The following is a 22,315-nucleotide window of genomic DNA, read 5'->3' on the forward strand; positions in this document are numbered from 1 at the left end:
AATATATGTATACGGACGCGAGGAGACTGAAGCCTAATTGCAGATAAACCGCTGACCCTTAAATTTGTTGTAACAAGTTTGTTATTACAAGTTTCGACTTAACACAAGTAAACGCTGCAAACAAGTAGATAAAAAACAACAGCACAAAAGATGAAATACAAGCTACTAGTATTGTTTGAAACCTTGACCTTCCAAGATCAAAATGCAGATTCTCCTAATACATGAGCATACATCTTTGTTGATTGGCTATGAGAATTAATTATAAGTGTTCTATCTATATCCACATAATATGCACAGCAACATGGACTCTACTATTCTTACATAGTGAAGAACAAAATCTTGTTTATGATGGCACCCACCTACAAAAGATCATGAGTGAGGACCAATCAAAAAGCCTGTTTGATTCAGCTTATCATATCATAAATATTAAAAGTCAAAGCAAACTGAGTGAACAGAGTTTATTGCAGTTTTGTTTGATATCACATTAAGCTGTGACGATCTTCCACATCCAGCTTCTCTTCAAGGAAGGGTTTTCATCTGGACATTTCATCAAATTCAAACAAAAATCCAATGAGCCATGCACTCATTGAAATCCTCAACAAAAATTCTCAATGTAGCTTCAGTAACTACACTGTAGGCATTAAAGTTATAGTATTAGCTGAGAAAAACCTATAGTTCCATGAACAAAATGCTTTATATGTAATCCAAATACACACATTACTTGTGTCTACTTGATCTAGTCACCAGTCCACTTGCACCAATGAAAATCGTCCATTTTACAGCTGTGTGCTTGGTTGCCGAGCCTTTGAACAGGTGTGAGGCTAAGGGTTATTTTACAAATGTTACTCCTTTTTAAATGTAAATCACTTTGTTATCATGGTAACTAGACACTATCACAACAATATTTATCAATCTATCTCTATCACAACACATTCCAAATCAGAGGCTTGGCAACTAAGTGCACAACTGTAAAATGTCCTACAATCTTTGTGCAATTTGATTTCAGTTACAGACATTGCATGAAGGTTTGCTGTTACATCAGATCACAATAATTAATGCTGACAGCCACTAACTAGTAATTACAGTTATCTATGCCTACAGGTTCATTCTCCAAAGAATTTAAATCTTTATCTTGAATGTAATTTTTACAGATTCTACAACACTTTTCCTTCAAAACAAAGCAGAACCAAAAACATGTATTATTTTAAGCAGTTGTACATTTTAAATAATAAATAAACTTGATTATTATCATTATTATAACAGCCCAATTTATCACCTTAGATTTTTTTTACAACCTGTTTGTAGGACTTATTAATGCAATGTAGCTTTGTTATTTAGTTTTTTCCATTTACATGACTAGATGCTGTCCCACTGGCTTGTTCCTCCTGTTTGGGGACAAACTGCAGTGAGTCAGAGAAGATTCAGAACCTTGAGGAGATTCCATCAGGGCCATCTTTTATGAATTCATGTCCTAGACCATTGCCACATTTACCACAGCTAACCTTCACAAGAGAAAATAAAATAAAACATGAAATTCACTTCCTTCAACATGGTTCAGATTTTATTGGTTGCAATTGCAAATAAGCCAGCTGATGTTACTTGAAAACGAAAAGCAGAGAAATACCAGGGAAAAAAATCAAAGAAAAATAAAAACAATAAAAAAAGAACCTCTTTGGATCTTACAATAACCCCTTTGTTCCCTACCTGAGACCCATGTTATTAACCCTTTCACTCCCACGAGTGACCAAGACAGAATTTCTCCTTACAATATCAATACAATATCAAGCAGGCAGGTGATGAGAATAGAGAAGAATATCAATCATGGGATTATTAGTTGATCCAATACCAAATTCTCTGAACTAACATCATAAGAATTGTGTGGCAGATAGTAAGGAGAATTACTAATCAGATCTTGGGAGTGGAAGGGTTAATGTAACCCCTCCCCACTCCCCTCTCACCCTCTGCCTGATTTACCCTTTAACTCCCAGAAGTGATTAACATATCCATTCAGCAAACAGGTAATGAGAATATTCCAACTTATCAAGAAGAAGCTGCTATCTTGATTTAGCACTAACTTCTCGTAACTACAAGGAAATGAGTCGCAGTTAGAGGAGAGAATTAACAATAAAACCAGAGACAAGGTTTTATTAACCTTTTGATCTCTAGGAATGACTAGCATCTAATTTCTCCTTAACCCTTTAACTCCTATAAGTGACCAAGACAGAATTTCTCCTTACAATATCAATACAATATCAACCAGATAAGTGATGAGAATAAAGAAAAATATCAATGTGAGGATAATTAGTTGATCTAATACTAAATTCTCTGAACTAACATTATGATAATTATATGGTTGACAGTAAGGAGAAATACAAATTTGATCTGGGAGTTGAAGGGTTAATAATTAATATCAGCCCTGAATCACACACTAAGATCACAAGAAAAAAGGGCCATGATCATCAACTAAAGAAGCTCTTGATTGTTAAACAAATTCTCCTTGTCAGCACCTCAAGAAAAGTATAGAGAACAATAAGGAGATTATGAATACTGATGTTAGGGTGTAGAGGGTGAAGAAATGTAGTGGAACATTCTCCGCATCTAAAGTTTAAATAGGTCAGTCCATTGTAATTTAGCCAGAGAATTCTATGTCATGGTAAAAAAATTATCCACCCTTAGATAATTATGTGTGCTGAATGAATGCACACAACTTGATTGCCACAGTGACCTTCTTGCTGGTGAGAATAATGCCTCCCTCCTTTGTTGCTATCTTAAGGGCATCTACCCTCCAATTATTGAATAAGTTTTTTTAAAAACAGGTAAAACTGTTCAGATGAGAGACTGCAGTATACTAACTAGAGAATGCATCTCACTGCACAACTACCTTTAGCGCTTTAGCCTTACTGCTTGTCTGAGGTTCAGTTTCATCAGCTTTTGACACACTGTCTGCTCTGATTGTCTCTGTAAATGCTGGCCAAGGTGTATTATGCTTGTATTTTGCCTTGGCACTGAAGAGCTTGTGACCGCATTTGGGACAAATATAAATTCCTGCAAAGAGCAACAAAATGCAATCATCAAAATACCACACAAATAAAAATGCAATCACACTATCTAACCAAAACCCTGACAAAAAGAAACCAATCTCAACATTCAACCATTTCACTAAAAGTGACCTACAAGGAAGTTCTCCCTCCAATATCAAAACAGCATTAACAGGAAAGGTGATGCGAAAGATATTAATAGATCAACAAGAGGATATCATTTCATAAGCAAAAAGTTCTCAGTTCTAAAATTGAAAGAAATGTATTGAAGACAGCGAGGAGAATTGATTTAGAGATATTTGTAATGGAAGCAGTGCAACATACAGAGGTTGCTGTTTAACCCCCTTTTCCCTCCCCCCCCCCCCCCCACCTCCCCTGTGGGCAGAACCCTCCGCAAGGATGGAAGGAAACTCAGCTGATTCACACAAGAGAAGACTTTTCCATTGCTGTCCTGAAAACTTCCTCTTAGCAACAGTTAACTCAAGAAATAGATAGATTTTATCATCACAAACTCACAATTTATAAAACATCACAGCATTTGACAATGTTCCCAATGAAAAGTTCATGAAACAGAAGAAGCATTTTACAGACTTAAGTTGCTATAGAAAGTCATGGTCCAGATTTCACCTATTATAATTTTTAAAAAATCCAAGACAATTTTTATTTTTTAAATAAGGAACACTCCTAAACCACCCCACCCCAACCCCCCTTCTCAGTACTCCCCCCTTCCCTTATGATGACTCGTGTTGTCAAGGCCTACATGTATAAATGACTCAGCATTGTGGCTGCGATATCAGCCGAAGCACGTCATCTTTTTAAACCACAACCTTTGGCTAGATGCATCAACAAATACTTTTTAAACCGCTCTAAAATTGCCAGCATGGCTTGGGCCTGATTTCGTCGCGTCTCTGATTAAGAAGAACAAGCGCATTCGTTCATTTGTACAAATTCCTCAAAACAAGTAGCTAATTTGCTACTTTTTGTATGTACCACAAAATGCAGAAATTTGAACTCTCCTGTTGAGATCGCTCATTTCTAGTCGTAATTTAAATTCTAATACTCTTGGATTTGTCGAAAAATCCTTTGTACCGACAAATTAAACCTACATAGTACATGCACGTAATTTAAATTTCGTCTGAACACTTGTTTGCATAATCAAAGCGAATAACATACTCGCAATCTCCATTGATCATGGCATTGCTGGAGAGAGAAAGAAAATATTATGGCTTACGAAAGAAGAATAATATAAAATTAATACCAGCTTCAAAGTGGTTTCTGTATTTCTCGCCTCCGTCCCACGAGCAAAACGACATGATCGACTTCAAAACGGAGTGGGATGGTGCCTGTGATACTTCTTCTACAGCGGTAACAAGCTCAGTCTGTTTCCGTTATGTAAGTTAGTATAACTGTCCCTGTCGCACAAGGGAAGTTTACGTTGGAAATTGCGGTTTTAAATTCTCATTCTGAGCACCTGAGTAAATGAAAATGGTTGTCCCTTTGTAGTTTTTATTTTTTCTTTATCAGCCCAGGCCAGGAGCCCATTAATGGCTCCTTGCCAGGCTAACGTTGGCAGTAGGTAGCACATATTGGTATCTAAATAAAGGTTTTTCAAGGAGCCACTACGGTAATGCTCCTGGTTTTGTAAACTAAACATTCAGAAGATAAACGAAACATATCTTGCATCTCCAGAATTATTCTGAAATCTGATGGCCAGGTAAAGTGAGGATAAAGATTTTTTACTTTTTTTTTTTCTGTTTTTGTTTTTGTTTTTTAAGTGTTTTTTTTTTTTTTTACTGTCTTGTCCTTGGTAAAGTCAGTACAATATTATACAACGAACAAAAATTATTTTCCCAGGGGGAGGAGACTCGATGCAATTGCAGCAAAATTCTTCCCCTAAGGAGAGAGGACTGGACACAAATGCCAGCAAAATTCTTTCTCAGAACAAGAAGACTTGATACAAATGACAACACAATTATCTCCCCAGGAAGAGAGGACTCGACACAAATGGTAGCGAAATTTTTCACCAGAATTTGAGAAAGCGATTCAAATGGTAGCAAAATTCATTCCTGGATGAGGACTGGATACAAAATTCTGTCCTCAAGAGGAGATGTCGCGATTCAAAAGACATCAAAATTCTTTCCCCATGGGAGGAAGGCTATAAAGAGTCGCAAAATTCTCCCCGCAGGAGGGGAGGACTCGATACATTGGCAGAAATAGAACTGTTTCCTCGGGAAGAAAGGTTTGATTGCAAATATTGTCGACAATTTTTGTTAAGAAGCTAACTGGGCGTATTCAGTGGACCTTCATGGAACTCTGCTAGCAAAAGTACATGACTAAATGAGAAGATCAATCAGTAAGGGTCGAATTCTGTTTAACCGACCTTAATGAAAGAGATATTTGTAATACCATTTAGTTCCGTTAGGGCATTTAAGAATACACATGTTAAATAACTTTGTCTGAAATGGCTACAACGAGTCTTTCATGGAATATAACCTTTTTTTCTATCTTTTTGGCAACAAACCTTTTCGTCCCCCACGGGTTTGCTTAATCCTTTAATTTAACCTTTTGTCTTTGTTTAAATAGATAACAGCTTAAAATTGGCGTTGTTCGGATAAACATTAACTAGGATCCTTAATCTGCTTTGAGGAGCAAACGGGGAGAGACATTGGTCTAAATATCCTTATCCTTTAAACAATCAAAACATTTTGTTTTACTAACGCACCTCAAGTGCAATTGTACTGAATTACCTTCTTTCAGACACTTTACTCACCAGACTTGAAATGTATGCCGTATTTCCTGAATTGTGCAATCAATTGTATGTGGGTTACTGAAAATGTCCTGGCCTTAATGATTCATCACTTCTCGCTAATTCATGGCTTCTCTTGACTCCTTTGTCTTACTTTCCGTATTGAATTTGACAAATCTTCTCCATCTTTCAACCGCAACTAATCCTTTTGCAGATCATACCAGAAATCCGATAAAAAAAAAACCAGATTTGACTCACTTTCAATTATTTTTGTGATCGTTTTTTGATTTACCACAACAAATTCCAATGGAAACCACAAGGCTATGAAAAAAAAAGCCAACGTACTCCAAAATGAAACAAAAACCGCGTTCTATTCTGTTCTAATAACATAAATAAAAGCCAGTCTTTTCAGTTTAGTCAAGTGCTGTTGACGGAGCTCTTTTCTCTACACGATAGCACTGCTGAAATTTTTTCAACCTGTGTAGAGGGTCAAATTTGTTGGCGTATTTCATATTGACACTTGTGATCTCACTCAAAAACGTGCTAACACGACGCTATTCTCAGCACCGAAAGCGATTAACTGAGCATTAACAAAACTGTCTATATTCTATTCACGATCAGTGCCAGGTGTTCACAGCAAGAAACCAAGATGTTGTTGTTACAGATACCCACCTTGTCACGCGAATCGTGACCAAGGAGTAGTATTGACCGGAAGGGAGACAAAAGACGTAAAAGATAACTATCTCATTCTGTAATAACCAGCGCGTGAACAAGTGAGAGGGCTATTTATTCAAGAACATTCAAGTTGCGTAAGGACATCACGAAAATACTAACATAACAACTCCGCTACACATACAATGGTAGGAACAGCGATTGAAACTTTGTTACGCGGCCAAAGATGTTACAAACTTTGTTCAGTTATTATTCGTTAACCTAGTTCTCTTAGCGATTTTGTCTGTCTTTGTTGTTACAGGAGAAGTGTTCCTATCATCCGGCCGCAGCTTATGAGCGACCACCGCTCAAAAGTCCGATGGTGAAGAGAAGAAAGAACGGAACAACTTCTAGTGTTAAAAATGTTCAAATTGCAGTTCTGGGAAAGGACGGTGTAGGAAAATCAGGTAAATTTACTCCTTACTCGGTCATTAAACCTCCGCTGAACTGTTAAGGGTTGTTAGCTATGTACTGAACAGTAGATCAGTTCTTACGCTCTACATAGAATCTTTCCGCAACAATGTTTACTAATAACTAGAAACTAACATTGAAGTAGAAACGAGTTTCACTTTCATTAAGATAAAAACCACGATGATTTCAGACAATGAACTAAAATAAACATAGCGGAAGCTTGGTAGAATCTCGAAAAGCTGGTTTAACCGCAACTAGTGAAATCACAAAACTGGCGAGATCACATCACATTGTTTGTGACCAAACAAAAAGCTTTAATATGTATCATTTTTGACAAGGCGTTGAATACGTCTCACTTTGTTTTGTAAAAGAAACCCAACATAGAAATGTTCATTAAAAATCTCCCTCCGAGGGTAAAGAAAGGGCGAGCTGAGGAAGAATTTTCAAACAATTGTCCGGCTTTAAATTGGCGAAACCGCGGGCGCCCCACCTGCGGAGAAGCGAGCATTAATAGTCTTAGCCCAAGGAAGCCTTGGCGAGACGGCATCCGAATTACAAATAAGAACCTTTCAAAGGAACAATAAGTATAGGCAGATTTTTTCATTGTCAAAGAGAGAGTTTATTTTCATAATTACATTCACACTACATAAACAAGTATTAAAGTGCCCGAGTCTCCGCTCATTTGCCCGACCTCTGCTTTTTTTCGCTGAGGGCTCTTTCAAATGGAAGAACAATCGTCAGAGCGAGCAGATTACTCGGTTATTTGCGCGAAATTGTCAAAGAAAACTTCTTGACCTGGTAACGTGGTACGTGTTAACTCTACTGAAATGTCCAACTACGATGCATCAAAAACCACCGTCGCTGAGGTCGCGTTTGACATTAACATACTTATATATATATAGAAAGGTTCCTAGTCATTGACTGTTGTAACATATGTTCCCCAGCTTGATAGTTTACAGTATCAGATACCCTAAGGAAGATGAATTGACACGAACTCTCTGGAAGATAGGAATTATCTTTTATTAGCGTATGAACTATAATCTGCTTTTGCGATTGCTCTTTAAGACACTAAGCAAGATCAGCTTGTGAAAAGTAAAATATTTAAGTACAGCATTCTCTTCAGTAAATCTATTGCATTTAGTTCACGTGTCTTATCATTTTTTGGGCCGTTGTTCAGCACGATTACAATCAGTCTTTGTATCACATAATGGTTTGACGGGTATATATAAATATAGAGATACAAATATAACTTTAGGCTCGGCTCGGCTCGGCTCGTTAATAACTGTCGTGTCTATTAACACGGAAAATCTCGGCTGTTATTGACGTGCAATGAGCCGCATAAGAAGGGCCGCCCGTCCTTTGCAATTTCTAGTATTTCAAGCACCTGCTAGTATCGACAATTAACAGAGTCACGACTAAGGATTTAAGAATAAAAAACACTGGAGTTATCAGAGAATTTTATCGTAGGAGTTCATCTGTATTTAGGCTATGATTTAAGAAGCTTCATGTCACGAATTACAAAACCTTTTTTGCGCTATGAAAACATGGCTACATCGAGTTTGAAAGTGACCGTGCAATATTAATTTGCAAGAAACAAAGATACTGAAAAGACAACCGTTAACAAAGTAAGGGACAAGAGAAGTCATGGATGGAGAGGCGCAGATTTCAATCGGCGAACTTGGCTCAAAAACTTGGCTAAATCATGGTCTTCAAACCGTTGATGCAGTTTCATGCGCAAGCTGCAAAACCTGAAGTCAGAATTCGTTTTCTGGTTGATTGCTATAATTTAACATGAAGTAAACAGTCTTAAACTGCTTTTTTAATTCACTCTGAGAGCAGAATTGTAAAAGAGGGAAAAATATTACCTTGTTTTCCTCAAATACGTTTTTATTCCCTAATTTAATTACCTTACCCACAGCCGACTTGTACGTTCTTGTACGTTCTACATGTTCTGTATACATAGGCAAATGGGATTTTTACTAACAGGGTTTATCATTTTTCCACCCGATCCGCCAGCATTTACAGTTAGAGCTCTCACCAGACGTTTCATTGGAGAATACGACAAAACATTAGGTAAGCTTACGTTCTTATAACCGACATAGCAGTCACTACGTTGCCGGCAAGTTTACAGTAGTTCTGCTACACTTAGATAAGCTCTTGTTATCGTTGAATTGTTCCTTGGATAAATGGTTAATTACCAAAACCATCTTAGTGTGGCCATCTTGTCACTTTTCAACTAAATGCGCTATTGATTTAACTGTGAAATCTTAACAAGGGATCTCTACCCACTCATTAGCCTAAATTTAGGCCATGTATTGCAAGACGAAAATAGCACTGGAAAGGTCGTGAATCTATCAAAGGAAAAAGTCGACGAACATCACGAAACGAAACTCTATGGTTTAATTTGTAACTTATAAAGAAATTTGGAGATAGTTTTTTTCCGAAAAATTGTCTGGTTTTAGTATCATCAAAAGGGCGCACGACTTTGTGTAATTCTATATTTACTAGTGTTAACGCGGTTACAAGCTCATCAAAATTCGCCCAACTTTTCCCTTCATATACGACATGCAATTCACTAATAAAAACTTACTGAAAAATGAAAAAATAACTGAAAAAAAAGCAGAAAAAAATGAAAGTAAATTTATGGACCGTTTATAAATCTCTCACCCTCTACTCGAAAGTCTTTGTAAGTCGAGAATTGTTGTTATCGCCGCCGAGATAGAGGTAGATGACTGAAGTAAACCACATGAGGTTTATGAATCTTATCTCGACGGTTGATGTGTCATCTAGGTCAACATTAACACGACCTCTTCCTTTTAATGCAATGCCATGTCATTCTAACAGAAGCCTCCCTTGGAACAATTGCTGTTATTTATGGTATCTCTTATCATGTTTCCTTTATTTCTTGACGTATCTTTGGGCTTTCTATCCTCCCACGGAATAGGTGGAAGTTCAGTGTTTTATCGCAGCGGAAACATCGTATTGAAACTTTACCTTACATTAGCCGAATCACGCAGTCGCCCGTGATTTTATAGAAAATGATTTGACTGATTAAGATAGAAGGATAGTGCTTTAATCTTTCAGTAAAAAGTTGTTTGCATGGCGTTCAGTTTTTCACAATAGGAGAATGAGTATGAAATCAGTTTGAAACCGTAGGAGAAAAAGTGAACCTTCATGTATTTTCTCGAACATTCAATGATGGGCGCAAAGAGAACTTAAATGCATACTTCATGCGAGGAATTCTAATGTGCTTTTTTAATTTGCTACAGAATCTACATATCGTCATCATGTAGAGCTCGACGGTCAGTTTCTGTCTCTAGACGTCTTGGACACAGCAGGAAAGGTAAAGCAGGCCGTTTTCACGCTGAACATAACTGTGAACTAAATCTTGACAGGCCTTGGACTTCTCTGGATAAATATGAGTAGTATTTGCCATCTCGGTTCCGTCTGACGCCCTCTCTCCCTCAATCCACTCGCGAATTTCTTCACACGTGAAGAACGTGCGGATCAATGTCAGTATCTGAACAACTACGCACCCATCCCCTCCCCCCCACCCATCATTAATCCTAACTTGTTATCAGTTGACTGTTGATGGGTTAAGGGGGGTGGGGGGGGGGTAGATACGCAGTTGCTCAGATACTGATCATTGCCGCATTCAAGGAAGGTTTTTTTAAACGAGGTTAGAGTTTGCACCATTAACCCTCCCCTCCACTGCAGGTGATGATGGAGCCTGTCAGGGAGAAGGCTGAGCTGCAACTAAAATGGTAATATTCGTCTGTGCTTTTTCAGAACTCTTTAGAAAAGATCGATAAGTGCGTCCACACAGGATCAGACTTATTTTTCGTCCTCTACTCCACAATCGACCGATCCTCGTTCGAGGAAGCTTCCTTGCTCTGTCAGTACCTCCTGAAAACCAAAAACGTGAATCCGGCTTGCTTAATTCTTGTCGGCAACAAAAGCGACCTGAAGCATTTCCGAGAAGTAGATGAATATGAAGGACGTCTATTGGCTCAAGCCCTGGAGTGTGGTTTCTACCAGCTGTCGGTATCGGAAGGATTCGATGACTCTCAAAATGTTCTTTACAGTACCCTCAGGCAGTACGTGAATACACAGAAACACGGATCGCCTTCCATCAGATTGTTTATTGACAATGTATTGAGTCGGAAAAAGTCAGTAACTTAGTCTGTGTTTATTCGCACGCGAATGTATTGTATCAGTATTTTTTTTAGGTAGGGGAAGGCAACCTGGTGTTTTCATCGGGGTGGGAGGGAGAGTCAGAAAATTACCAGGATCATAAGGAAGGCTGTTAGAAAAGTGACGAGTTACAAGAATAAGAGTTTAGGGTTCTACTTCCAACTAACGAAATACCGCATCACACAAGAATTCTTTATTTATGTGTCTACCCCAAATACTTTAGCTGAAAACAGCGTTCGCTCACGGAAAGCAAGAACACATTAAACCCCAAAGGCGAATTGGTGAAAATAATTCAAATCATTAAATAATGAATTTCGTGACTGATAACCAAAGTTCTAGCCGCTCACGGTGCCATGGCAGCATGATTCCATAAAATCAATATGCTCATTTACCTCCATGCGAAGCCCAGAAGCCTCATCTTGTTCCATTATGATTCCTTGGCCGAAAAACGTTCCTCCCTTGAACAAAAAGAGCTTTTAGAGATAGAAGAGTACATAACCCTCGAACCTAGCTAAGTTTCTGTACCTGTACATATTTACAGTAGCATAAATAATTAATTGTATTTATTAATTCTGAAAAGATAGTGTAAATTCTAGGCTAGGAAATATTTTGTATAATAGTGATAGTAGGCTCAAAAAGCACAACAGAGAATGCAAAATAAATGACACTTCCCCACAATCAAGTTCCTAATGCAATCTTTGGCGCTGTCTAACGAATTAGATAAATTTCAGTTAGGAAGGAAAGCCAAACGCTGAGCAAAAGAGAAATCAGACTGAAGATGGTTCCACCCTGGGTATTCAGATGGGGTAAATAACTATTACCAAATACAACATTTCCATTGCTAAGTCAAAACGGACAAATCTCGTCCTTAAACCCTTCAATTTACACCCCTCAACGTTGTTCCCGGACGGATCATGGTACATGTATAGATGGAGTTGCGTGAAGGTAATTCGAAACTCGCGTTGGAAATATTTGCATAACTTGTGAGGATGAATTTTTCGGCGCTTGTTGGGTTAGTTTTGCTTTATCATCTAGAAATCCAAACATCCAATTACTCTTTCACGAGAAGGACTAACGATCGAAATTTCAGCTTTAAAAACTCGTTACGGTGGCCAATTTACATTACCAACTCAGTTGATAGATCCATCGACGCAACACCACAGTTTCTTTAGAAACTTACCCCTTTATTCAGAAGCAGAAAGACGTTTTGCTAGCGACCCGTCTTTTGGCAAACGTAGCTCTAGAATCAACTGATCCGAGCACGACAATCTTACTCGTTATAAAATCAGTCTACAGTTTGTTTACTTGTAGTATTTGGTGGCCATGGTTTTCATTTACTTTAATCTCATTTGAAAAGGGATTTTTCGGGGGATGTACACCTTCTGAATTGTTTTCTGACTGCGTAGGTGTTGTTTATTTATAGTCTTACGTCTCCCAGCCAAAATACATTCCTGTCTTACTTTTCAAGTTTAAAACAAAACTTGTTTTAATTATGCTATTTTTTTGGCTATGTATCAGCGAAGTTGCAAGCCTGGACAAAACATTTTTTTTATCATACACAACAAAGCTGAAATAGGAAAATAAAGCATTTATAAGTATTCCATTGCGACATGACTTCGAATCTGACGAATGGCGCAACACTGCTTCCATTTTTATTCCAGGTTTATTTTTGTGTCAAGAAGGCTAAGATGAACCCTCTCGTAATTTCCACTTCGTCATGAAATACGTCAAACAAGGGAGATAACCGAACGGAATCCAATTATAGAGGACGGAATTACTGTTGATAACCACTTCTGCAAACGAATGCAAACAAGAACAGAACTCAAGTGTTTTTTTTTTGTCGCATTTTCAAAGAACCCAGCATTTTAAGAGGGTTTAAATTCCTGTTCATGCTCGATAGCTTACGTTTGTGCTTCTCCAGCAGGAGATAACACCGGAATTCAACCACAACTTCCCGATGACTGTCTTAGTTGCTAAGGTCACTAGCTAGCACTTGCAACAATATTTAACGCCAAACAGTAGGACATCGGACGCGAGATCGAATGAGATACGTGCATAGCAGGTTGCCGGGCAAGTTGCCGAATTGGAAGAGGCGTTTTTAGAGACTAGACCTTCTAGAGCTGTTTCTTAATTTAGCTCCTAATGCCCGAATTCAAGATGTCAACCTGGATGTTTAAAAGTGGAAGGCAAAGGAACTCTAGTCCGGTAATGTGTTTTTAATACATCTTGTGAGTCATCGTATGGTTTCTGTGAAAGCTTCTGACTATTGGAGACTCTGGGGAGATTGGAAACTGAAAGTGAGCAATTCAGACCAGTTTCTTTCACCTTTGACATACAGAGTATAAGTATTGATTTATTGAATTTCTCAATTTATTCTTACTAGAGAAATTTTCTTCAAGTGATAGAGGAATTAAGAGATTTCAACGGGATAAAGGACGATGAAAGGAAACTCGGTTGAGAAACGGAAAAAGATGCTAACCAAAACTAAATACGTTACCAAAATTTCATTTGTATGTAAAAATTCTGTTCCTTTTAATCTTTATGAGACATGAGAAAATCAAGTATGATTATTTTGTGCTCCCAGTCAAAACAAGCGCGGTTCTTGGATGTGTAACATGTGCATGTCTTCCAAACGATAAATCTCATGTAATCCATTTTATTTAGCCTCGAACACATTCAAAGCAATTTTACACTGGAGAGTTAAGAGTAGATTTAAAAGGCCTTCAGAATTCTTTTTGCCCATGTGATTGTTTGTTAACACCTACAGAACTCACATGCCGACGTTTCTACCCTGCAGAAAATATCGAAAAAAGCATACGCCATCCTTAGGGATTTTTATTCCTAACATAGTTAAGACGATAGCATCAATTTTGCCAGGTAAAAAGGAAAAGAAAAAAGAAAAGATGAAATGGCTTGCGAGGCAGTCTCGATCCTAACAACATTAGTGCTAGCCCACACATTACAGAGGAGGAAAATTTAAAGTTTCATTTAATACCTTTAAAATCTATTAAGGAAATACGCAAGTCTGACTTACGTTTAGGGAAGAGGCGTTCATTTTTTGATAAGATCGCATGGGAGGAAAAAAAACAAACAAACAAATTGGCATTAGTGCACCCACTTAGCTAAAAGACGTGTCCAGAATATCTGATAAAGATGAATCGATTTCAAGTTGCGGATCTATGCGAACCGACAAGGAAACCACAACGCCCTTTGATTATCACCTCTATTCCAAAGATTCTTTGTTGTGTGTTACCGAAATCAGACTAAGCAATAAGATTAACATGACCCTCTACAGTGATAATAGTTTAATGCTTGGCTAAATGCATTAACACATTAACAGGAACACAGCATGCCTTTGAATTGAAGAGATGTATTCATGATCGTATAGTTTCCAGTACAGTCGGATCTCAAAAATTCTATTCCTCAGTAAAAAAGCGCGGCCTATTTTGAGGGTTCACATTTGTGAGAATGTCAAAGGTTATTTACTGATTCCTGTTGATCGATGGGAAGAGAGACAAAAAATTTTCTTTTTCTTGATTAAAAGAGTCTGCGTTGGTCTCCAATTCAGTTACCGCTTCATGCACCACTGAAAACAGGGCCAACATCTTTAATGTCCTTGCCGAGAGCTTTTGTGTTTGTGGCTTTTACTGTGTAATTGCCAAGCTTATAGTGAGCAAATATACTTGATTAGTTTATTAATGAATAGACCCCACTTGAAGTTTGGCGTATACACAAGTATTGAATCGAGTATAGAGTTTACCAACAAACAAACAGCAGTGCATTATACGAGGGCCGTCCTGAAGTTTCACATATTACACATGTGTATAATATTCTTGTTTGTGATGACTAACGAATTTTAAAGGACCCATGAAGAGTGCTCTGATTCTCAAAAAAACAATTCTTCTCATAAACATAATTCAAATTGACAAATATCATAGAGCGAAGAGGGACGAGGTTAAGGTTTACGTCTTTTGAAAATTGCAATGGCCAAAATATTATTTGGAATTTTTTTAATATTATCACTTGCATCTATCCTTGCCTCTTCATGTTTGTTTAGAATGCTTCTGTTCCCTCTTTCTATCTCAGCCACCTAAAATTTCGTGGAGGTAGTTTTGCTTTGTGAAAAAAAAATTAAAAGAATGCTGAACTCAAAACGCCAGGTTACTACTTGAAAACAGGCCGGCAACACGTGGCGAACAGACGCCATCCTACTGTGTGTCGTGAGGATATGGAAAAATCTGGCTCAAAGCGGCAAAATAACACGGCTAAATGTTTTCAGTAATTGGATCACTTCCTGTCGTTCGTTAATTTTGGCATTCCACAATATTTTAACTCAGAAATGCATGATTCATCACGGAAACTGAATAAGGGCAGTTGTAAACATTAAAGCACGCGAGATATTTCACAAGTCACGAAAAGTATGTTGTGTGAAACGATGATATAAACGATGGCGTAAGAGAAGAAAAATGAAGGAAATAAAAATTGAGATGGCTGCTGTCAATCGAATTTCGCTCAGTCATTACCGTTGGCGGTCAGAGAGGAAAAGTTAAAATCTTTTAACTCGGGAAAATAATCATCATCACACAATAATTAAAATTATTTTGTGATGAGAGTAAACAAGCTCATCATTAATGCCTTTGTTTATTTAAAGAGCGCGAGCGTTATCTTGCTAAAGCACTAAATTATCGTTTTCAATTGATTCCAGAAAAAAGGAAATGACAGCTGAAAGGGAAGATTTCAAAAAGAGAAAAGCATCAGTAAATAACATTATCTTGATTAAAACCAAAGTATAGTCTAGAAACTGCTGTGTGGCAGCTAATAGGGAGGATTGCCAAATAGGAAAAAAAATAATCCGTTTAAGAACTTCGTGTGTTTGTTTACACATAAAATTCTCGTCAACAGTATGTTCGAGAAGGAGACGTGCGGCAGCTAAAGGGAAAGATTGCAGAAAATGAAAAAAAAAAAAAAAAAGATTCAGTTTAAAACGTCATCTTAATGAAACACCAAGGTCTAGTTACCAAGTAATTCTAGAAGGAGATGGGTGGCTGCTGAAAGGGAAGATTGCAAAAAAAAAAGAAATCAACTAAAGAGCTTCGTCTAAACAACATCAGAGTCACAGTCTGATCAATTCTCTAAGAAGATATCTGGTGGCAAGAAGGCAAATTTGCAAACATCAACAAAAAAAGGCCAAATCGATAAGACTACTTTTTAATCGGATAGCCTAAAAAGTTTCCGCATTGCTGCTTTGTGATTGGCCGTTTGCTATTCCTTCTCGTTCTGAGCCCGTAGATTAAGATTTTTTGCAGCGGAAGTCGAGCGATTTTTCCCACGTCATATCTAAGCGCACTGACTGATACCTTGGACTGATGTTCTTACTATAATCATAACTTACAGCATGTGTTTACCACAGTGCAATCTACGTTACTCACAAACTGACCAACAACTGACAAAATACAAATAGATTTGTACATTTTTAATGAGAGAGCAGAAAAACAGCCACATCACCAATTAAGATACTAAAAATAAAACTACCAGATATCCATTTAATTTACATAGCAGTCTTTTGAAATCTATGAATTTTGCCTTAGCCTGAGTAAAATGTCATTGACGTAGATCTTGTCGCAGTAATTCGTCGAAAATTATGTGGTTGACAATTCTCTTACCAGGGGCTGCCTAGCTATTCTATTGAATGTATTGTTCGGACGTTATGCGTTTTCATCAAACGTGAACAATTATTACCGACAAAACATAATTGAAAACTTGTTAATTACCTTATTGTACCTGCAGTCGTCTTTAATTACGCAATTTTGATATGAAATTCTCGCTGAACTTTACCTAAAAGATATGAGATCCCACTACAGACTATTAAAAGAATTTTTTAAAGGTGGATTCAAGTTATACAATGAGATTTAGGAGTCGTAGACACGCTGAGACCGGTAAACTGTTCGCTTGACAAACCTTGGAAGTAGCGCGCATTTCGTCTGCAACTGGTGGACGTAATTAATGTACCATGTCTCAAGGGTACAAACACATTAATTGTTTTCGTACCAACTGCCATGTTTCTTTTATTTGAGAGCCCTGTACGTGATGGAGTAAGAAAGATAAGCATGTCACAAATGTTTTTAGTTTTAAAAAAATCTTAGTCGATGATAAAGATTCATCTAACTTGAAGGCAACTTAATTGGTAAGTTTTGTAGCCAACACGCTTCTTAGCCTCTCACAGAAATCGGCAGAACTCGACTAATCCGAAATATTTGAGTATTTACGTTTATGGCTTCGTTTATTGATGAAAATTGTAATAACTGGGTTAGTTACACTAAATCAGTGATTACGCCATAAGCGCCTAAGCGAAGTTCGACTAAATCTCATTGAAAAGGCGTATTAGCGCGCGTACTTCCGGCAGCCCGCGGAGGGCAATAATTACAAAGGTATCACCACAGGAATGACGTCAACAACAACGTAAAACAATAGTTCAAAATAATTGAACAATAACTTCATTTGAGATTTAATATCGAAGCGTTACGGACCTCCAACATTTTCTGAGCAATACACAACTGCTTTTGAGAGGAGTTGCATACACTGAAGACACAGAACTCAAATATGGTATGAAAAACAGTGCGTGTGTAATGAGTGGTCTTTGTGGCTTTTTAGACATAGAAGTCTTGAAGTATGACTTTTAAAATCATTTTGAAGTGCAGTTGATTAGCAGTTTAACTTGTAATTATCACCTCTAGCTCTTCTTTTATTTCTTTTCATCGGAATGTACGCCTGCTCTGAAAATTCTGACCACATACCTCGAAACATAAGGGCATCAAAATGGCTGTGGTAAACAAATGGAATATTCCACATATTAGTCTATTATCATGGAGGCGATTTTAAAACGATTGTTGACAGGAGGTCTCAACGGGCATTGCATAAAAATAAGGTTCTCTAGAGGTTGACTTGATATTTGGTTATCGGTACAGCCAAGATGGCAAGTAAGAGGTCGAGCTGTTTATTTGGAAACGCTAGTCCTTGAGTGAGATTCTTCAAATTAGAAGTGAATGATTTGAAGTACATGCGTGAGGTACTGTTTGTTTTTCAGCTTAAAGTTCTCATTTCCGTCTTCTTCCTCCAGGATAGAACCATGGATAGCTTGACAATTCCATCGAACTTCCAAAGTACAACAAAGCCTAGAGCAACCACTGGGAACAACAATGGAAACTTAAAAAGTATTCGCTCCGTCGTACTGGGAAAGGATGGAGTAGGAAAATCAGGTATTTGAAAGCCAAACATGTCAAATCGTTGCATGTTTTCTTTTGTTTTAAGCTGAAAGCTTGAAATCAAACAAAGCTTGAAATCAAACAAAGCTTTATCTCACCGCGGGTCGCCGTATAAGGAATGTTTAAACAATTTTCTTTACATTGAAACGTTCTTCTAAGTCACGAGTTGTTGCTGTGCACATTTCTCGTGATGCCTTTTTATGCGACGTGTGGTTTTGAGATAACAGAGAATGAAGAAAAACATCACAGTAAAATTAATTGACACCAATGTCGAATGTCGACAAAGTCATCGCTTCAACGCTTTAGCGTGAAAAACATTCTTTCATATGTTTGCAACTATGTTTATACACTAGCGACAGGTGAAAGGTCATTGTAGTTGTTGATATTACAGTCACGTTCCATAGCACAGCTAGTTTCCCCGCTAGAAACATTTGTTTTTAGAATCCATTCTAGGCTATCTTTATGAATTATTTCGAAACTGTTGGCCGTGTGTTGAAGTTGGTACGTGCGCAAAACAGCGCTTATTCCGGATTTTTTTGGGTCTTAACACTTAAAACGTAAAGTTGCATGACCTGCTTCCGTGAAAGAAATTCGCTTTTCCGCCCGGGCGAAAATAAATTTTCCAGAATATAAGGACTTTTCAATCTTTTCGTAACCATATCAAATATTTTCATTTCTAACTTCTACTAAACGGAGATTTCAGCTCGGAGCAACATATAAATAAAACTTGAACTCAAGGGACAAGGAGGGACATCGATAGAGAACACAAAAACAGATAGCTTATTATGAAATTGAGAAACAAACGCCGAACTTTAAAAAATGCGGCAGAACCCTTTCAATGCGAGAAAAATTTAATTCTTGAAAGTTTGAATACTCGAGCAAACGAACAGAGTATCAATGGATTGCGTGTCAAAAGGCTGTACGCGCCTTCATAAGTAGAGGAAGACACGAAGATTTGTGGTGGTTACCATAAAAGGAAATCCACCCCTATAGTAGACAATAACAATAAAAGCAAAGATGAACAATTCCGTATGCCAAGGGCCGAAATTCTAACAAATCAAGGCTGTTAAATTAGCAAAGCAAGGTTTGCACTAAAGGTTAAATTCAAACTTTGTAGACATATTCCCAGATCTAGAAACTTCGTATCATTTCTTTTCGTGACTACTGGCCATACATGCTGCAAAGTATGTTTATCAAGATAAATTAACACAGCTATTAAAAACAGATTAAAATTGTACAACCGCACTCGATTTTAATTTAGGATAGCGTGGAAGTTTTATCAGCGTGTTTACAGCGTGTTTACATATTGCACGCAAAGTTCATTCCGCTTACTCTGTCAGCATTCCTGTGAACCACACCCAACACAGAATGGAAAAAGTTAAAAATATAGATGGATTATGCAGGGGTTTCAAAAACGTTCCCAATAAGCGGCCTCTGATGATTTAATAGGCGGCTGTGCCCGGAAAGGGGTCGTAAGGCAAAACCGAAAAACAAGAGCCTGCTCCGGCAGGCTAAACAAAGGGCGGTAAGAGGTCTTACAAGCAGCAGTAAACCGCCTGTAACTGGCTTTGAATGAAACGCGAGATTATGGTTTATAAAAGAGCTGTTTTGAAAATGTAGCTTGAAGTTAGTAGTAAATAAACTATTTAAAATAGCTAAGTAACATAAAGATTGCTTTTTGATTACTAAAGATGATTTTAAGTTGTTGTTGTTATCGTTGTTTTTAGCCTTCACAGTCAGACTTCTCACAAAGCGATACATTGGAGAATACGACAGCACTTTAGGTAATGAAAAACATTTTCTTCTTGTTCAATTTCATTGGCCAACAGCTTACCACGTGACCTGTACTGTAAAAGGGTCGGCTACACCTGATCAAGTTTTAGTTTTAAGCCAAAAAAGTGACAGATTATATCTAATTGCTACCATTCCTTTAACTTCAGAAGAAACATATCGTCATCGCGTTGAAGTGGACGGACAAAAAATCCTTTTAGAAATCTTGGACACTGCGGGACAAGTGAGTAGATCAAGCTGCTTTTTCAAAATTTACAAGAAATTTATAGCTTTCACAAAAAAAGAGTCCATCGCAAGTTACGTATCCCTTTCTTAGCGTTTTTCGCCTTAGTTATTCCAGTGACACAAAACCGAACCCAAGTAATCACAACAACCAATGAGGAGAAGGAAAAATTTCCTCAAGCGCGGGAAACCGCGAACTGTTGATAAGCATCCGATTGGCAGGGAAAGTAGTGCCAGTTTCTAGTCCAATCGTGGGCGCTGTAACGTAAAACCAATACAATCCCATGATACTTTCGTGCCACTGTCTTAAAAATTGCTCTTCTGGCTTCTCTTTTCTGGAATTGTAATTCAAAAAGAGAGCAGGTCGCTTTTTCCATGATGCTCCTATAGATTTCTACATGATAAAGATATCTACGTGAAATACTTTTCAGTGACAACTAATAAACTGATGTTTTTCATCTCACAGAACTCTGTGGAAAAGATCGATGCATGTTCCTCGGCAGATGTATATTTCGTTCTTTATTCAACGACAGATCGTTCGTCGTTCAGAGAAGCAGCTCTAATCACTAAGTACCTCCTTGAGACAAGAAACGTCAATCGGGCCGCGATATTTCTAATAGCTACCAAAAAGGATCTTAAATACGAACAGGATGTGACAGAATACGAAGGAAGATTATTAGCGATGGAGCTCGGATGTGAGTTTTACACCATTTCAAGCTACGAAGGGTTTGATGGTACGCAAGATGTTCTACGCGGTTCGCTTCGATTCTCTCTAAATAATAAGGGAAATGGTTCAAAATCTCCACTTATGACGCGGATGAGAAAAGGACTAAAACACAGGTCGCACACAAGTAGCCCCACTCCACAAGTGATTGAAAACAGGGACAGGACTTCGACTCTTTGATTTATCACGTCACCAAGAACTGCGCTGTGCAAGGTGAAGAAAATAGTTTTACGTGACAACATCTGGGCTAATTCACCTCAAGGGAAAGAAAACGTTTCAGAACAATTTTAAATAAAATCTCCCTCGACTCAAATCATTTGTAATGATTGCAAATTTGTGAACACGTGATAGAGCAAGTTTATACTATGAAATTGTTCAAGTTAGAGTCTTTCCGTTTATTTAAAACATAGGAGAACTCTTAAGTTTATCAGTAATTTTTGAAACACCAGAAACTCTTGTAAATAGGAATCCAAAAAAGGCTAAAAATATTTTGTCTATAGCCCCAACAGTGTACCTTACCCTCTCCATTGTTCGTCATATTTAAAATCAATATCAAGCTGGACTGATAAATTATGAATAACAAGGCCTGGATACGTAAGTTTCTATCGAGAGCAGGAGATGGAATAAGAGGTTTTCATTTCATTGAACATCAATGAAAGGAAATTAAAAGAAACTCCAAATATATAGTTGTATACTCTATCAGATATGACAATCGAATACATGCAGTCTTCGTTTACATCAGCGTTTTCGGGAAGGTTTTAGTGTGGATGACAGGCAAACATGCATCGAAAAGTTGCATTTTTGAACAAAAACGCGAAAGCGTAGATGAGAGCTGAAACGGTTGGAAGTGTTGAAAACATGTCAAGAGATTTAAATGTGTTTGTTTATAAATGGAAAGGTAGGTATAGAAAATGGCCAAAGGAATCGATTTTTTTTTTCATCTCCTGAGACTTTAAGCTTTTTAATCTGGAAACGTTTGGAATTTTGAGCAAATGTTAATACCTTGTGGGTATTTTCGTATTGATTGACCTTGCCCTCCCATCAGACTTTACTCTACGCCATTATTCTGCCGAATTCTCCGAGCACCCCTGTATCATGCAACACTTCACAAGATACAACCAAAAGACTTTTCTTCGTTATAGGTTTAAGAACTGATGCCTTAAATATCAACGAGCAAATCATTTACCTTAAGTAACTTTAGATGTAAATACTGTGC

General features: G+C 37.6%; 3 protein-coding genes across 6 annotated transcripts; 2 read left to right on the forward strand and 1 right to left on the reverse strand.

Moving 5' to 3' along the window:
• Nucleotides 1-443: 443 nt before the first annotated feature.
• Nucleotides 444-4,402, reverse strand: LOC131794092 (methionine-R-sulfoxide reductase B1-like). Its single transcript, XM_059111601.2, has 3 exons — nt 4,297-4,402; nt 2,882-3,045; nt 444-1,502 (listed from the first exon to the last, which is right to left on the reverse strand). Exons 1-3 carry the CDS (start codon nt 4,349-4,351, stop codon nt 1,335-1,337), a joined length of 387 nt encoding a protein of 128 aa, XP_058967584.2. The 5' UTR covers nt 4,352-4,402; the 3' UTR covers nt 444-1,334.
• Nucleotides 4,403-6,378: 1,976 nt separating this feature from the next.
• On the forward strand, nt 6,379-11,778 carry LOC131794094 (ras-related and estrogen-regulated growth inhibitor-like). Its single transcript, XM_059111602.2, has 5 exons — nt 6,379-6,644; nt 6,758-6,902; nt 8,923-8,979; nt 10,176-10,249; nt 10,696-11,778. Exons 1-5 carry the CDS (start codon nt 6,642-6,644, stop codon nt 11,086-11,088), a joined length of 672 nt encoding a protein of 223 aa, XP_058967585.1. The 5' UTR covers nt 6,379-6,641; the 3' UTR covers nt 11,089-11,778.
• Nucleotides 11,779-13,026: 1,248 nt separating this feature from the next.
• Nucleotides 13,027-21,926, forward strand: LOC131794108 (ras-related and estrogen-regulated growth inhibitor). 4 transcript variants are annotated; one of them, XM_059111622.2, is made up of 6 exons: nt 13,027-13,305; nt 15,806-15,857; nt 18,218-18,356; nt 20,090-20,146; nt 20,303-20,376; nt 20,842-21,926. In XM_059111622.2, the coding sequence occupies exons 2-6, from the start codon at nt 15,816-15,818 to the stop codon at nt 21,277-21,279; spliced, it is 750 nt and encodes a 249-aa protein (XP_058967605.2). In that variant the 5' UTR covers nt 13,027-13,305; nt 15,806-15,815; the 3' UTR covers nt 21,280-21,926. The 4 variants fall into 4 exon arrangements, with proteins under 4 accessions (XP_058967605.2, XP_058967604.2, XP_058967606.2 ...); XM_059111621.2 differs by lacking the exon at nt 15,806-15,857 and having other exon boundaries at nt 13,029-13,305; nt 20,842-21,918; XM_059111623.2 differs by lacking the exons at nt 13,027-13,305; nt 15,806-15,857 and adding an exon at nt 17,557-17,703 and having other exon boundaries at nt 20,842-21,917.
• The last annotated feature ends 389 nt before the right edge of the window (nt 21,927-22,315 follow it).

This window comes from Pocillopora verrucosa, chromosome 1 (assembly GCF_036669915.1).
Source record: "Pocillopora verrucosa isolate sample1 chromosome 1, ASM3666991v2, whole genome shotgun sequence".
In the NCBI taxonomy this organism is placed as follows: Eukaryota; Metazoa; Cnidaria; class Anthozoa; order Scleractinia; family Pocilloporidae; genus Pocillopora; species Pocillopora verrucosa.

Bases quoted from the DNA above. Each gene is read 5' to 3' on its own strand.
- LOC131794094 (XM_059111602.2), top strand. The intron at 8,980-10,175 runs GTAAGCTTACGT...AATTTGCTACAG, and splicing joins AGAATACGACAAAACATTAG to AATCTACATATCGTCATCAT. The intron at 10,250-10,695 runs GTAAAGCAGGCC...GTGCTTTTTCAG, and splicing joins TCTTGGACACAGCAGGAAAG to AACTCTTTAGAAAAGATCGA.
- LOC131794108 (XM_059111621.2), top strand. From the start codon at position 13,243: ATGCCCGAATTCAAGATGTCAACCTGGATGTTTAAAAGTGGAAGGCAA. The intron at 18,357-20,089 runs GTATTTGAAAGC...CGTTGTTTTTAG, and splicing joins GGATGGAGTAGGAAAATCAG to CCTTCACAGTCAGACTTCTC. The intron at 20,377-20,841 runs GTGAGTAGATCA...TTCATCTCACAG, and splicing joins TCTTGGACACTGCGGGACAA to AACTCTGTGGAAAAGATCGA.